Source organism: Adelges cooleyi, unplaced genomic scaffold (genome assembly GCF_023614345.1).
Source record: "Adelges cooleyi isolate 19-005CV unplaced genomic scaffold, UGA_ACOO_1.1 ACOO_flye_CR_arks_rails_tigmint_CR_PRNA_574, whole genome shotgun sequence".
Taxonomy (NCBI): Eukaryota; Metazoa; Arthropoda; class Insecta; order Hemiptera; family Adelgidae; genus Adelges; species Adelges cooleyi.
Genome location: NW_026096268.1, coordinates 14,773,722 through 14,792,082, shown reverse-complemented (window position 1 = coordinate 14,792,082; position 18,361 = coordinate 14,773,722). Strand labels below are relative to the sequence as shown.

Below are 18,361 nucleotides of genomic sequence, written 5' to 3'. Positions count from 1 at the left end.
TATCTCTTTGAAGATACAAAGTATATAAGTTTAGATTTTTGACATATTTTTAAATATCGAAATAAAGGAATTATATAATATAATTAGTATCTGTTAAAGAATAGTAACAAAGAAATCATAAAACCAAAGTTGTGGTGCACTAAGGAATGGCTGAGGTTGATTGTTAGTAACTTAAAATCGTGGGGAAATGTTTAATACAAACTTGACGGAATTTCGCTGCGGTTCAACTTCTACTAAACTGCACGATATTTTACACTAACAGGACGTGAAGTATGTACATAACTGTTTTTGCATCGATAACGACCTACCGCCCATTAACAAGATGTACTGCAAATTATGGCAAGTCACTTGTGTAGTGCTACCGAAGAGCTTGAAAACTGTTTCGGTTCGTTAGTAATGAAAGGCGTTCTGACAATGCAGTCGGTATAGCGACTGCGGAAATATTTTCCGAATCGGGGTCATGTTGAATAAAAGATTATATTAGCGGGTTTTCCTCGAGGATTGTAATCGTTTCTTCCGCCTTACAAGTCTGGATAATTAGGAAAAATCACTTCCCTCCCCCGCATGTCTAAATCGCACTAATAACATACACCGGAAGTTCAATAAGATTTCCCCATAAGTTTCCAAAATGGCCCTACCACATCGGATCAACTAGGATTCACCCCTTTAAGCGTTTCGCGTTGTTCCCATACCAAATCGAATAATGAAATAAGAAAGCAACGTACTGTAAATACTTTGCCACTACTCTTGCATTACACCCCTTTGGGATATGATTAGGATTTCCGGTGCTATCAGAGAAGTGCCCTGATAGATCAACCTTTACAGCAAGTTTTGGCTGATTTCCCAGTTCGTTTGAACCCCACCTTAACGCATTTTATTTACCGAATGGGTTTACTGTGTTCTTGAGAGCATATTATAATAATTATCACGGGTCATTTATAATCTCAATTGGTGTACACACTACTGTTGTGGTGTTTGATGGAAATTCTACTCAGAAGGTTTTATAAACTCTCAGCACGTAATCCTCTCGGGTCAATAGATTTTCTTCCACTGAGTATGTGCTTGTGCTTTGACGTTGGATTAAGTCGTCCAAGACTTAATCGTCGGACAGCGTATATTTTATACGCCTATACACTACACTCTACAGTACACATATCGCGTTACCTATGGTCGTGAGAACCGTGGTGGCGAAGTAAAATGCTCCGACGAATTTCCACTGTTGGCCGGCCTTGTGCGGTTCCGACTTGTATATTATCGTCTCCAACAGTCGATAATCGTCTGGCTTGATCCCGTACTTGGTCTTGATCATCCGTTCGACGGCTGCGAATGAAAACAAACAAAAAAAAAATTGATCAAAATCTAAGATAATATTACATGTGCATTTGACCCGTTTCCAAAAGCTAAAACGGTTAGTTGGAGTCGACGAGGGATGATTTTTTTTTTGTTTTCACCCCACACGACTACTTCACCCCCTTTACCGTGTTTCCGCCCTCTTCCGGCTTTGCGCTTAAAATAATTAGCGACGAAATTAGCACTTTTAATTGGTAGCACAACGTTAATTAACCGAGCCAGCCGGTCCAAGGTTGTTGCCAACACAGTGGCGGCCAACGTTTATGCTATCAACTTTACAGCCAATCGACAAAACATTCAAAATTATAACCACAATATCAGACTGTAGAAACAAGCTGCCTGCCAATCAATAGTGCTATGTTTGAAAGCGATTGCTAAACTGCGAACCTAGATAGGATTTTTTACATACCCTCCCAATCGGTAGTAGCCTATTCGAATGATATAATATATATTTATTGGTAATATATATTTAATTGATAAAGGCGATGTTAGTTGTAATAATCGTTGTTGTTTGAGTCAATAGATAAAAGGGCCAATGTGCGTTTTCCAATTATCAATTTTCGGTAAATGTGTATAAAAGTTTTTTTTAGAAAATGCGATAACTTATGGTTCGTTTAATATAGAACAACTAATACACACAAATATTGCATGACAAATAGTTTGCTTCTTAACTGAAATAATTAATCATCGTTAATTGCTGTTTTGTTTAATTAAATAGTTCGCTATTCGTTCATCACAATACGCATGTATATGACATTAATCAATAGTAAATTTAATCAGAAAATTTAAAGGTAGATATAAGTAAGTAAGTATACACTACTTACAGTCTACTACTTAGGGCCGTTAAGAACCGTTTGCTATATTGATTAAATATAATCGAAGAGGGGTTTTCCAGTTATTTTTTAAACTTTCACGGTTTTGCCAAAAATTCTAGGAGTTTGTGACCGGAAAGGACTATGAGGATTATAATTTTAATTTGTATTGCTTGGAAAGTCTCCAACGTTTGCACAATCTCATAAACAATCTGTCGGTTCAAGTAATAAAGTATTAAAAATTACACTGCTACTGAAAAGTGTATTATTTTTAATGGCGAAGGGTATTTATTTTTTTATTTACTTATTACACGATTTGCTCAGGTTTTTTCTGTATTCATTTTTTCGTTAATTTAACAAGGTTTTCTGTGGTCTGTAAGTATTGCGCAATTGTCATTATAGCTGTTTATCTTGGCCTCCACTAAGTATATACTTGCGATTTGGTCATATAATAGAATTTTCGAAAAACAAATGACCAAAATGAATAATATTATATGCTGTGTCTTGTTACACGCTGACACCGTCCGAATATGATATTTTTTATTATTATCAAGAAGTGGATAGAGTGAATGAAAGAAAATATGGTGACGGATAGGGATTTTTGGAGAGATAGAGAGGATTTGACTGGCCGACCCAATTTGAACAGTATATTATGATGGGGTGAAATAAGAAGAAGGAAATATTATTGAGTTTCGTTAGAACTGTTTCAACGTGACTTTGCCCCTTTAGCTACGGCGAAAATTGAATTTCGAAAGGCACCGGAATATGCATTTTAAAATAAATTTAACGATAATAATATTTACATTTATAAGGTCGGAAGTGTTTACCGTGTACGGCGTGGATCGCGGGGATTTGACAGATTTACATATTATATTTTTGTTGTGTATACAAATCTGTCGAAACCTCTTAACCACGGCGGCCTAAGGGTTGTGTGGAATATTTCTTTTAAATTCGAGCCAGGGTACACACGGATCGTGTGACACTATAGTAGCAAGTATATGCAAGTGTCCCGGAAGTATACATCCGGTACAATATCAGCTGTGCTCGCACGCGCCTTCTTTTCTGTCGACCTCGAGTGAATACTGTTGGGAATAAAATAATAATAATGATAATTATTATTATTATTTGTTTCGCCCTTTTGTACTTATTATTTTCGTCATGGTCTAAGAAAAAAAAGTATCCGCCGGACCGTCACAGTTAATCCACATAAATCCAACAGCGTAACGATTTTCATAAGCCCGTTAAGTCCCTTTAAGGAAAAACGTCGCGATGGCGTTTCTCATTTATTTTGCGTTTTTCCGAGGCATTCATTGATCATCTCAATATTACTGTGGCCAATATGATCACTTAAGGGTAAACTATGCAAAATGCATGGATTCAAATGCGACGATTTAGAGAACGTTTGCTATACGTGTGATTTTATTAAAAATACTTAACACATGCGAGTACGTTAAGTAGCAAAGTTTCCAAACAGGAAGCTAAAAACTTTCCGAGTTCTTGGAAGTTAAACGATAAAATTCAAAAACTCAACGCCTTCGGTTGATAGCAAGTTATATAACCGTCGTTAGACACAAGAAGTTTTCCCTAGTCGAAACCGATAAAAACAATTGAAAGTAGAAGCCATTTTAACATAATATACATATTTATATTTATATTTTATTCGCACCTAATAAAGTTTAATATGAGGAAAATTGCTTGGCTTCGCACTGTTTACCAAAGAAAGTAAATCAAAGTTAAAATTTTATTTGTAACCCCACCATTGAGCGATTTTACTTATTTATCATTGATTTTATCAGTACCATGATAATTGAATAGGAAGAAAATAACACCAATGCCAATAATTGTCAACCTTTAACTCAAAATAAGTAGAGGAAAAATAGACATTAAAGAATGTAACTACAGAAAGTGCTAAAATCTTAGACGGCAAAGATGAGATGTAAATAAACACATTCTTTGTCATAATTGACAAATTAGTTGTGGAACCATTGGAGAGGTCAAAAGTTAATGACTGATTATGGTTTTTGAATGACATTTTATACTTTAAATGATAAATATTAAAATGTAGTTTTATTTATTTCAATGTGATTTTTTTCTCCATAACTTGAACAAATATTTCCTATCGTGGATCCTTTTCAAGAGCCTAAAAGCACCAATTAGGTAAATCTGAGCATTTATATGTGTATAATATTATGCTGTTATAATAACTGTTACAAGAATTTTGCTTATCGTCAACCCAACAAAGTGAAGGCGTTTTTTTTTTACATCCTTATGCGTCAACGATACTCAGCATTGAGCGCAATGCGGCGGTTGCTGCTTTACTTACTTTTAATTTTTTATACTTCATTATTTTCCAGAATTTCAAATGCTTGCTACGAGTCCCTGAAGAGCTGAAAACTCTTGTTCTTCGTCGAGGAAATATAATTGGCCCAAAAAAGTGCACTAACCTACCAAACGTCACCCCGGTTGTATGTTTTTTTAATTTTACCTACACAAATGTATCGTTAACACGTGCAAATAAGAGATCAACGGCATTTTTTATATTTTAGTAAAAATAATTGCCACGAGCGAGTGCGCAATATGAATCAATGTCATTGTTTTTAAGAGTATAAATTAATTACTCTCCTCTCGCTGTCTTTTTCTCTTATTCACTTAATTATTCTTCTCTTGACATAATTATTATCCAACCGAAATGCTGGGGGAAAGTTAAGCCATGCCAAACCATTGATCAATAGAAAAAGACTTGCACCTGTCACGAGACTACTTTTTATGCAAAAAAGAAAGCCGTATTGATCCCCAAGTGCGGCAATGCACGCCTAAGTATAATAATAATAATAATAATGGTTATTCATTTTTTTGTACATTTTTATGAAATATACTAATATCCCTTTCGCAGTTGGAATGTTTACCAGTATACCTTTACACACACACCCAACCGAGTCCACCTCTTCGGCGGCGTGCATGTACCCTTCTTATGGCGAGGGCATCGTTGTGGCGGCGGCGGCGAACAGGCCGAGTCGGCTGTGATTGATGTGGCGTACTGCCTGTGACGTCATTGCGTGTATCCATGGCGACCTGGCGCGGGGCGAGAAATAGACGCCGCCACTGCCGGCACCGTTTTGGCCGCCGCGGTGTGTTTTTCTTATGCGACTATGTCGTGCACGTTTTCTTATTATTTATCTGTTTATTATTATCCCCCGTTTCGCACCCTCCAGTAATAAACACCCAGTATATTATAGGATGATCTGACAAAAAATGGCAAATATTTTAAAATGTCACAACTTAAATTTATTTTTAAAAAGTTTCATTAAATCACCGCAAAGGGCGTAATGCGCTTAAAATTATATTATACGAGTACGTTTAGACAATTTTATAAAGACAAAATTATAAAAGCATAAAACATCATTATCAAATGTACTCACTTGGAGTTACGTGAGTGATAGGAAGTAGATAACTCAGTAGAAAATAAAAAACATTTAGATCCCCTCGCAAAAGAGTCAGCCAATCAAAGTAGTGGTATCTACATTGCGGCCAAGTCTGTTTTACCCATGTCTCATTCAGAAACTGGCCAAGTGTTAAGCAATACAAATAAAAGAGCAGTGTTGCTCATGAAAGTAGGACTGAAGTGAGGTTATTAACTAAAGAAATAGCAGACTTGGCCACAATGTACATATCACTACGTTGATAGGCTGACTTTTTTGGAGGGGGTCTGGAACTTGGCTCCTTTTCACTGTTTTTGTTGGATTTGATATTACATAGCAACCCAGAAATTGTCTACAAAGTGTAATTTTCCCTTTTTTTTTCTTTTGGTTTTCCTTAACATGCACATCAAAATATTTATATTCATGTTTCTATAAGATATTCCAATATCGCCCCGCCTTAAATCTAGTGACCAAAAGAAAACATTTTTGAAATTTGTCCACAAATTTTGAATGCTGCTGCCAACTCAAATATTTTCCGGGTGAAACATAAAGAAGGTCATATCATTTAAAATTAACACAAAAATTTTAATGCTTTCCTAATAATCAACTACAAGAGAACAACAATTAGAACTTTTTTTCACATTTTTTTCTTGGTTTAGGTGGTACTTTGAAGCGAGGATCTGATTTTTTAATAATGTGAAAAAAATACTAGTTGTACTCATCCAATTTTCGAACTCAAATAAACACATTGGTTTTGAGTGTCCAATCCTTTGATTTATTCGTTCCTTTTTGATTACTAGTGTCGCATCGATGAAAAAAAAACAAAATAATAAATAATTGTAAGACAAACATCTAATACACGTGTACCCTCAACATAATTACTAAAACGTTTTATTCTAATATGTTCAATAAATAAAAAAATATTAAACAAATATTATACATATACAGGGTGAATCGGTAAGGATAAACCCTTATATTTTATTCTTAGAATATTCGCCAATTCGTAGATTTTAAACTTCTCCCGTCTGAAAAAATATCAAATATTCATATTTTCCTAGAGAATTATTGGATCACCCTGTATGAAATACATGCAGAATATCAGCTCTAGATTTGACGCCACGGAAATTATTGTGTAAAACCAGTAGCCAAAAAGAATAAGTTTAAACTCTGCGTTGAAATAATATACATAATAGGAAACCTTAAAAAAAAAATACACCAGCTATGTCAATAAATCAACTTAGGCACTCCGCAAAATATATTAGAGTTTTGGTCGTTGTATAAGCCCATATAGCACAAATAAGTCACTTCTAAACCGTTAGTCAAGTTCATCCAGTTGACTTGAGTCATAAAATATATTGTACCATTTCAATCGTTTAAATAAGCAGCAAAATATGTAAGTAAGCTTTTAATCAGGTATAGGAAATATTTAAAACACCTTAATTTTAAAACGCATTTGAAATACACATTTTTATTTTATATTTTGAATCTTAAATATAAGACAAAAAATTTACTTAAATTCACTAAAAAATTCTATAAAATATGCAATTTCGGGTTTTGTTAAAAAAAAAATTAAATGGTTTGTTAATATACAAGTAGTTAAATATATATTATTGTACAGAGTGATTCTATAAAATGATTTTTTAATATTACACAGGTTTAGGAAGACAATTTTTTTTAAACATTTTTATGTGTTTTTAATACAATGTGATTTCAATTATTCACAAACTTTTATGTTCTTACCTCTCTTTAAAATTTGATATTAATATATAAACTTTTGAAAATTAATTGTTTACATACATATTATTTTATTAAGAGGACTGCATGCGGTCTGTTTTTTGACGGTTTACACCAAAAACTAAGACAAAATGTGGACTACTTAGGATGGCCCGATTTAAATTCTGTTTTATGTGATATAACTGTTATATTTTTTTTAGATTCTAATAGTATTCAACTTACACCGCCATACAATGACGTTCAATGGCTTGCTTCCTTTATCTGTGTTGTTAATTAGTTGTTTAAATGTCGTTTCGGGACATCGATGTTATAATTTACCACCTATGCCAAATTTCGATCCGAAACAAGTATGTCCAAGTAACGCATCTGCTCCTTGACAGGATATATTATAAGAAAAAAATACATTTATTTAGTACAAATTTTGAAGTTTTGTAATCCGTCACTAAGATGGTTTCCGTCGGTCATTTTTTATTGTTTTTTCATGTCAACTTCCTCCCCCCCTGCTGTACTCTAATTATTCCTTTATACTTGCATTGATCTGCCGCTTTTCCTATAGTTTCTTGGCCCATTGTACGTCATGCAATCGACGGAAGAGCAACATCGATGCATGGTGTATGATTTTTACACACACACACTGAAAAACATTTGGAAGAACCAAAACGTACTCTGTCAAGATCTCGTGGACTGTAGAGGTTGTAGATATAGTGAAGATTGTATGGATTGTAGAAATTGTATACGTTGTAAGGATTGTATAGATTATAGAGATTGTCAGGAATGTGTAGGCTGTACAGATTGTACAGATCTAATAGGTGGTGTATGTATGACGGGATTCAGAGGCCATAGAGTCGAAGTCGAAGCTAAATATAGTTTTACTGGAGAATTGGTAGCCGATCCAAATTTACCATCATTATGAACTGTTACTTCCAATATTCGTAAGTACTTAAATTTTGGTAAATACCATTGTATTTTGTCATCTGGTTGACAAAACCATTTCTATGTACTGTGCTCCATTAGATTTAAATTTTAGCTAGATGTTTGTTTAAAAAGTATTTACCCTGTGTATCTCATTAATATTTAATGATTTAAAGATCTAATTAAATTTACTGATCTATAGTGAACGGAATAATATTATATAGTAACCTAATTGGTAATTGTTACAGTTCACTTTGCAGCTGGCGTTGATGGAGAATTAAAATTAACAGTGTTCACCACTGACTATACAACCCATGCGGGTGTATACGCGTGCCAACAAACGCCGGAAGGCTACAATCATTCTTTAACTATTCTGTTAAAGAAACCGCGCAGAACAATGTAAATTTATTGATATTTATTTTAATAAAAAGAAAAATTAATAATTTAAAATTGATTCTTTGCAGTAAAAAAAAATACCTTTTTATTTTAATTTGCAGTTGATCTCATTTATACTTTCGGTTCGTAATAGACCAGATGATATGGATTTCTATATGGTTAACCATAACAGCTGTTACCATCCTTATAAGAAATTCAAAATGAATAGAAATGTTCGGATCGATGATGGTGAAAGAGTTTACGTTTCCGTCAGTTTTATGGCAGAGCACAATATCACACCATACGGATGCGTTAAAGTTGATTACTAATCGATTCTAAATTTTTATAGCATGAAAAAAATACAGCTAACCCGATCCTGTTATAATAATTTTAATAAAACTTGGAACTCGGTAAATTCTTAGACCTATTTGTTTAATTAAAGATTTTTAGCTTAGTATAAATACTAAGCTAAGTCAACCGCGTTACCCACACTAGACACTAGTGAATGTGTAGACATTTTACAGCTGTTAGTTTCAACTAATTAACTGCTTTGTTAATGAACTAACAAAGTAGTAGTTACAACGGTTTTTATTCTAACTACAAAAATTGGTTTCTAGCGAAATAAAATTCTCTCTCTTCTGACTTTTTAGTAAAAATATTCGATTTATTTGCAAAGTTCTTATTATTCATTTTTATTTATTTATTTATTTTTTTATCTCTGATTTACAATAACTGCACGCATCGATAAAAAAAACAGTTGCCGTTTGCCGCATTATATACGTCATTGCGGGTACGATACAATTCAAATTGATACTAGTAGTAATCTGTTTCTCCTTCTTCTGCCATTGCATCTCCAATAGCTTTGATTCAATCTACTCCAATTGGTTTATATAACATAATTTTTTTAGCACTTAAAATTGTTCTAGAATCAAATCCGGGATTGATTTATTGACCGTATTAAACCCGTTTTAATTCCATCAATGGGCATTACTTTAAGTAGGTATTGTAAAGTACATAAAAGCCTTCAGGAAATATACAATTAAAAAATTACATTTAGCCGTATTACTACAATCTCTCCGCAATACAAGCACGGTGTATACACGATATTTGTGGTCTGCTTGTCGATAGACTTAATGGAGTGTTGTCACTACCAAAATTTACCCACACAACGTTTCACAAAACAAAATCATGCAATAATGTGTTAAACCAAAAGCCAAAAAGAAATAGTTTAAACTCTGCTTAAAAGTATTGTACATAATATGAAATCGTTTAAAATATTAATACACCAGCAATGTCAATAAATCAACAGTATGAGCAGTATAAGCACATAGGGAAGACCAAAAAAACTTACTTCGAAACAGATTGCCAAGCTCATCGAATTCACATTAGTCATAAAATAACGTTTAAGTAAGTTGCAAAATATGTAAGTATGCTTTTAACCAGATACAGGAAAAATTTAAACTACATTTTATGTAAATGCCATATTACCTAGATTTGCTATTTTATTTTTATTTGGTTCAATGTTAGTAATGGAGGAATAGGTATATTTTCATTTTTTAATAAGGACCATAATTTGATTACCATCATTGCATTCTTGCCATCTGGGATATTCTAACCACATGACTTAACCATTCTTAAAAGTGCTCCATTAGATATATTTTAGCTACATGATTGTTTAAAATATATTTACCTGTGTATCTCCTTAATATTTAATGATTTAAAGGTCTAATTAAATTTACGGACCTATTATGAACGGAATAACATTATGTAGATACCTATTTGGTAATTTCTATATTTTACTTTGCAGCTGATGTTGATGGGGAAATAAATTTGGCTGTGTTCACCACTGACTATATAACCCATGCAGGTGTAGACGCGTGCCAACAAACGCCAGAAGGCTACAATCATTCTAAAACCATTTTTTCCAGATCAACGGTCTTAGACGAAACCGTGCTGAACAATGTAAATTCATTGATATATATACATTTTTTTTAATAAAAAGGAAAATTAATGAATTGAAATTGTTTCTTTGCATTTAAAAAAACTACTTTGTTTTTTATTAAATTTACAGTTGATCTCATTTATAGATTTGATTCATACTACACCAGATAATATACATTTCTATAGCGTTGGCCATAATGACTGTGACCATCCTTATGAGGAATTCAAAGTGAATAGAAATGTTCGGATCGATGATGGTGAAAGAGTTTACATATCCTTCAATTTTATAACATACAAATACACCACACTATATGGATTTGTTAAAGTTGATTAAATACTAATCGATTCTAAAGTTTTATAGCATGACAAACTACAGCTAACCCAATACTATTTGTTTAATTAAAAATCATTAGCTTAGTATAAATACATTTCTTTATGCATTGTTAAATAAAACTAAACTGTACCAGATAGTATTTACAAGTAAACATTATAAGAAATTGGAAATTCCTTAAAATTTATTTTATTTTTTATTTAGCTAAATATACTAGTTAATATTATCCTATGTTTCGTTACCATTATTCACTGTGATCCAATCTAATTCGGCTGGCTACTGTTTTTTAATAATTGTAAATTTTAATATTTCCAAAACTATATAATTACGATAGTTTTAGTACAATAAACCCATTTTTCTTTAGGTTAGGTTAGTGAAGTGTCGTTATTCTTTAATCCTACTGAAATTCTCCAAATGTGTAGGTATATTTATTATAATTCAACAACTATCACTTTTTATAATCTAAAAATTAGTAACATTATAATTACTTCGTAATTAGTGAAAAGGTAATGATTGTGAGAATAAAAAAAACTGATGTTCATTATTCGTCATCAGGATTATATCTATTGAGAATAAATATAAAAGTTTTGTAAGCTAAAATATTTTACAACAAATTGATACTTTAAAAAATGGTAAGCATTATATTTCCACATTATCATAATAATATAAATCAAATTGATGGTGCTGATTTTATATTAATTTAGAACGTTGATAGCATCTAGGGAGGTTAAGGGAACTGACTGGGTTAATGTGAATAATAATTATCCTATTAAATTCATACAGATTTTCAAAGTAAACTTCAAGGTTTCCAACACACAGCCTATTAAGACAGGGAGTAAAATAGCGATGGGGAATAATAAAACAAGACACATTTAATCAAATAAAGAACGCCTTGCATCATGCTTCAAAGTAATCTTAACCCAACTAAGAACGCCCTTTCTGTCTGTCGTATATTTTTCTCAAAAAGTTCATCAATTAAATAGTGTTTTAAAATTTTCTATTTTTAAAAAAGGTAAATTTTAAATTTTACTCTCTTGGTAGATCTAATAATTTTAATTGTTTAGATATATAACTAGCACCGCGTCGAATCTATACATATAAAACACTATAAAAAAAATTAAATTATTATTAATTAAATCCAATGAGATATAGAGTGGTTCACGATTAAAAGATCACGCTAAATAAATTATTATAAAGCCCAAAATTTGGGGTTTTTATGTAATGACAATTTTTATATTTCTGGCTAATAACACGTTGTGTCTATCAATGTGATATAACTGTTATTTTTTTTCTTGATTTTAATAGTATACAATTTACGTGGCTTTTTAGACAGTCATACAATGGAGTTCAATGGCTTGCTTTCTTTAGCTGTGTTGTTAATTAGTTGTTTGTATGTCGTTTCGGGACATCAATGTTATAATATTTCACCTATGCCTAATTTCGATCCGAAACAAGTAAGTCTTAGTTATGCATCTGCTGCTTGACAGGATATAATATTATAAGAACAAACTAAGATAGTTATCGGTAAAGCTTATATTATAGGACACCAACGTCGGTCGTTTTTGATTAATTTTTCATGTAACTTCCTTTCCCCATTTCCCCCCCCTCCCTTAGATGTTTAAATGTCAACAGAAAATGTGACCCGGAAATTATAATTTAAAATTAATATTTTATGTATTTGTGTGAGATAGCAATTTTAATCAAACTTGGTACACTAATGACTTGCGATCTGAGAAATATACTGGCGGCTGGGGTAACACCTTTTAAGTGCAAAGGGCAGGAAAAATATATAAAATTATCGAAAACTAAATTATTTTTATTTATTAGAACATCTTCTAGCTGCAATTTGCTAAAAAAAAAAAAACAACAGACAAAATTGTTTAAAAATATATTGTTGTTGTTCTAAGTAAATTCTGTGTACTCGTACTGATCCGTCGCTTCCTTTTTTAGTTTTTAGGACCATGGTACGCCATACAATCAACGGAAAAATTACCTAGATGCATGGTGTATGATTTTTACACACTGAAACTGAAAAACACTCGAAATGCCCGAAACGTAAACTATCTAGATGCTTTCATGGACTGTAGAGGTTGTAAAAATTGTAAAGGTTGTATGGATTGTAGAGGTTGTAGAGATAGTACAGGTTGTATAAACTGTAGAGATTGTGTCGGTTGCGAGGGTTGCATGGATTGCAGAGGTTGTAGAAATTGTGTAGGTTGTATGGACAGTAAAAATTGTACAGTTCTAGTAGGTGGTATAAGTTGTGAGCATTGTGTGGATTGTAGAGGTTGTGAGCGTTGTAATAATTGTAAGGCTTGTACAAATTGTACAGATCTAGTAGATGGTATGGGTATAACGGGATACAGAGGCTCTAGTGACGACGTTGAAGCTAAGTACAGATGTACTGGAATATTGGTAGTCGATCTAACTGTACCATCATCATGGACTGTTAGTTCCAATATTCGTAAGTACTTCAATTTCGATTACCACCATTGTTTCTTGGTTCATCTGGTTGTTCTAACCACACAATACTAAACCATTTCTTTATGTGCTCCATTAGATTTACATTTTAGCTAGATGTTTGTTTAAAAAGTATTTACCCTGTGTATCTCATTAATATTTAATTATTTAAGGGTCTAATTAAATTCACTTACCTATGGTGAACGAAATAATATTACATAGTTACCTAACTGGTAATTTTTATAATTCACTTTGCAGCTGAAATTCTTGCTGAGAAAATGAATTTAACTGTGTTCGACACTGACTATACAACCCATGCGGGTGTGTACGCGCGCCAACAAACGCCGGAAGGCTACGATCATTCTATAACCATTTTGTCTAGATCAAAGGTCTTAGACGAAACCTTGAAAAACAATGTAAATCATTGATATCTATATTTTTTTTTTAATAAACTGAAAATTAATTAATAGAAATTGTTTCTTTACAGTTAAAAAAATACCTTTCGGATCATAATATACCAGACGACTTGAATTTCCATATCGTTGACCATAACGACTGTGATCATGTTTATGCGAAATTCAAAGTGAATAGAAATGTTCAGATTGATGATGATGATACATTTTACGTTTTCTTCAATTTTATAGCAGACAAAGATACCAAACCATATGGATGCGTTAGAGTTAATTAAATACTAATCAATATTATAAAGTTGTATTGCATGACGAAATACAGTTAACCCAATCCCGTTAGAATGTTTAATGTATTCTGTTAACAATTGTACTATAGTACCCGTCACCATTCTTAATATTATTCTACTTTCTACAATTGGAGGATTAAAAATAAACTAAAAAGTAGAAAATAATTTTCAGTATAGAAATCAATTAATAAAAAATAAATAGTATTATTGTGAAAAAAGTGTGGGGCGCTTTTCAAGAACTGATATATGTAGCACCCCACGCTTTTTTCACAATAATACTATTTATTTTTTATTGATTTTTATATTGAAAATTATTTTCTACTTTTTAGTTTATTTTACTATTTAAGCGTGTTTTTTAGTTTTTTTAAACTATATTTATTTTCCACTTTTTAGTTCGATGTGCTTTAAAATCGTGTTTTTTAATTCTAGTACATACGTGTCTCTATTACTTGAAAACTTCAGGTAAACAACAATGAATACACGCATGTACGTTCGGTTGCCTATCTCTTTTAGTTACATAGTTACATACAAACATACAAACGTACATACAAGGGAAGCTAATATAAGCGTGTTAAAAAAATCATAAGAAAAATCTAACCTACTCCAGTTGGTTTATATAATATTATTTTGTTAGCACTTAAAATTGTCTTAGAATTAAATTCAGGATTGATCTATTGACCGTATTAAAAGCGTTTTAATTCCGTCAATGGGGATTACTATAAGTAGGTATTGCAAAGTACATCAAAGCGTTTGGAAAATACCCAATTGAGAATTATGTTACACGGTGTATACACAATATTTGTGATCTGCGGGTAAGCTTGTCGATAGACTTTATCAAGTGCAGTTGCCGCCCACAAAAATTACCCACAAAACAATAGAAAGATTAAAAAATTAGCAAGTGCTTCAACATCGACCATGTTTAAAAACTGTTTTTTTTCTCACAAGTGGATGGACTTTATTTTGCTGAATACACTTAAAGATCAAAATATAACTACTTAAAAGTAGAAAAAAAAACAAAGTTGGTTTAAGTTAACTCAAGTATAATTAACTAATTATTTTTAATGCGAAAATGTATTTCATTATGGTTAAACCTTTTTATGGACTTTTACAAAATAATACATTTTATCACTTTAACCATTTCACTTAACACTAAATGGGTTTCAATAAAAAATGTTTTAAATATAACTCAACATCACTAATGCGATAAATCCCCGCCGAAGCACTATGAATTCTCATTGTGAAACTAAATAAATCCTAAATAGGTATTCCTATTTTTCATTCAATAGTAGACTTGTCCTCCGACCAAATACTCTTTACTTATACTTTACCCCTGATTGATCACACATTTTCAAAATTAACTTTTTGCAATAATTTCAATAATAATATTCGATCAAAAAAAAATTATATCACGAATAGGGTGATACAATTATAAACTTGAATGATTTAGAGGTAAATTACAATTTATAAAAAAAATTACATATTCATTTTTCAACCTAACCTAACCTATCTGTGTGCCCAGGATATTTAAATATGTCCCGGATTTATGACCACTGTGCAGATAACTGTGTATAAATTCTGAGAAGGCGTAGCTACCTTCTCAGAAGTATTTAAAACATTTGAAAAAGATAAAATACTTGCAACGAAACCGTTTCGATGGGTATCTGTGTGATTAGTGTTGGAAAACAATATATTTTTACCAAACAATTTTTCTTAGAAAAAAAAACCCTTTTCATTACTTAGTGAACATTTTTACGATTTTTTTTTTATTTATTTACTAGCACTGATTTGCATCGGAGTGTTTTTCTTGAAAACCATTTTATCTGTAACAAAATATGATTCTCGGAAAAATGTGCAGGGAAAAATAAAACATTGAAGAAAATTATCTGATTCGGTTATATTTTAGGGGAAAAACTACACCGAAAAAAGGGTCCGCCCATTTAACTATACTTTTGTAATTGTTCAAATTCACTTCTGATGCAATGTAATACAATAAAGTGCCTTTCAGAATTGTAGGTATTAAACACAAATATTGTAAGGCCATTATGTAGTACATCAGTTGTCTTAAGTTAGTGCTGGGCATAGAAAACAAGTAGCAACAATTAAATTTGACGAAACGCGAACGTTAAGATGGAATGTGTGTATTAATTAGGTTAAAACAGAGTTTGGATAAAGTTTTCAAAAGGTGCTTTAAAAGTTGTGCTAACAGCATGAAAATTAGAGAAAATCTGTTAAAACTGATTAGCCGTATTGAAAGAAAGAAGGCTGGGAAAAGTTGGATCAGAGATAAAGTGAATAGATGATAAGGAGATTATTTAGTGTGGATGACCTCATCTGTAGCGGATCGCAACATGGAAAAACCAAAAAAACACTTTTCTAATTCCTAACTTGTGATTTAAATCGTACCATAAGGCGCTTTAGACTTGTCCTTTATAGCGCCGGAAAGTCTGGAAACTTATGGGAAGTTTGCATTATCTTCCCCGTATCATAAATAGAAAACCAAATGAAATAAGCTACACATACCGGATGTCCTTAGTTGGGAATTACCCAACTATGGACATTCGGTACACGCGGTATGGTCCTATTGGCATCCTGTTTGATGTCAGGAACTTGCCAAGTAAACCAAGAAGACTCCAAGTAATCCAATATCCCAAATAGTACCCAAGTATTCCAATACCCCAAATAGTGCCCAAGTAATCCAATACTCCAAATAGTCCTCCGTTGTCCAGGCCATCGGTGTGCCGTGATCCCTGACACGGTGTATGCATAGGCAAAAGACTACTTATAATTATCAAGTGTAAATGTCGGGTTACTCACCGTCCAGTGTGTGTTTCCTGCGTATCTCCGTCTCGGACTCCAAAGCGTCGAAAACAGCGGCACCGATGAGCAGATAGGTGAACGTACAAACGATCAACGATAATGTGCGGACGTTTTGCTTCTTCATCCTGCGGGCGACACCATGGTGCTGGCCGCCACCGGCGCCTTACCAACGCCGCCGCCACCTCAGCTATCGCAGCAGCTGAAGCCACTGGGCGCCGACTGCGCGTGCATTGCCGGCGATTTGCATGTGTGTCGTGCAGATCGAGTGCTGCGTGCATCCGTCTGTCCAACATGGCAGCCAGGGTCTTCCGGCGCACCCATTACAACCTGCGAACCGCAATCACATTAGTCATGTTGGCCTGGTCGATATGCAAGAGGTCAACCTTGTGATTGGGGAAACTTATCGCCAAATTCCACCACTCTAGATGAGATACTAACTCTACCTAAGTAACAAGATTCCAGTTAACAGCAGTTGACAACGACTAACTGGCTACGAAAGACACGCCTACCATGCTTTACTTAGCTATGGCAGAGTACATACCACACTTGATAGCTATACCTAGGTCCCAGCAAAAGATAACCGCCTCTCCTCAACTCCAATAAGAACTATCAGTGAGCAAACGTCCAAACGACTTCTTGGACGCCCACAGCGTTCAGAAACCGGCGATTGACTTGTACAAGACCTCAGTCAGATGCGCACGGGGTCAAGTCAAAGATAGTGAATGAGTTAAGACTTGTTTACTTGTATGGTATACTTTAGTATGCTTTTATGGATTAGATATGTCTGACTGGTGTAACTAAACCGTGGGCCAACGCTCAATTAGAGTTTTATTAAGTTTTTTATGAATTTTAATACTTTTGGAATAAGAAACTCCTCAATAGATTAAAACGTCAACTCAAGACTAATAGTTAACCTAGCAGGAATATATTCGACAAAAATGTATTTAACGTACATGGGATTCATTCATTGTACTTACAACTATTACATAATGAGAGTACTCCCATACATAGGTATAAACTTAGAAAACCTTTCACTTTTAGAATTGTTCATATGATTCGATGTGTCTTGTACCATCGCTGCTAACAAGTTAAAGATGCAAGGCTTTCAAAATACTGATTGCCATTGTACATGGTAGGCTAAACCATTATTTAGGTAGTGAATTAATTCATCAAATAGAACTATCGTCTATTTGATTAACGATGTACTGCTACTACTGTCACAAATAAATAAATCACTGCGTGTACATACAAATATTTTAATCACATTACATTGTTCACAAAACGCATAAATGAGTCCTAACCTTACCATAGTTAAAAGTCAACAAAATACTATGATTTTCTGGTAGTTGACAAACGATTTATGATAAACGTTAATGGAAAAGTGATTTTTCCATTGTGTGAATGTACGTCATAGTGATAATAAATTATCTACCACCACTGTCAAAGGCCACTATAGAGTCTCCGAACGGCCACGTTAGTCGAATAATAGACTATGTAAGTGCCGTTACTTAGT

At 33.1% G+C, this 18,361-nt stretch overlaps 1 protein-coding gene and 1 long non-coding RNA gene across 2 annotated transcripts in view; one reads left to right on the top strand and one right to left on the bottom strand.

Moving 5' to 3' along the window:
* The window catches only part of LOC126843480 (two pore potassium channel protein sup-9-like), a 28,976-nt gene that overhangs the window by 6,603 nt on the left and 4,012 nt on the right, over positions 1-18,361 (bottom strand). Inside the window, exons 2-3 of the mRNA XM_050581038.1 lie at positions 16,846-17,175; positions 1,165-1,320 (exon numbers count right to left, since the gene is read on the bottom strand). Coding sequence (XP_050436995.1) covers positions 1,165-1,320; positions 16,846-16,972 — 283 coding nt within the window. The 5' untranslated portion in view covers positions 16,973-17,175. The remainder of the gene's footprint in view (positions 1-1,164; positions 1,321-16,845; positions 17,176-18,361) is intronic.
* On the top strand, positions 7,698-8,973 carry LOC126843481 (uncharacterized). Its single transcript, XR_007686425.1, has 3 exons — positions 7,698-8,247; positions 8,476-8,626; positions 8,725-8,973. It is a non-coding gene; the product is annotated as an uncharacterized LOC126843481 (long non-coding RNA).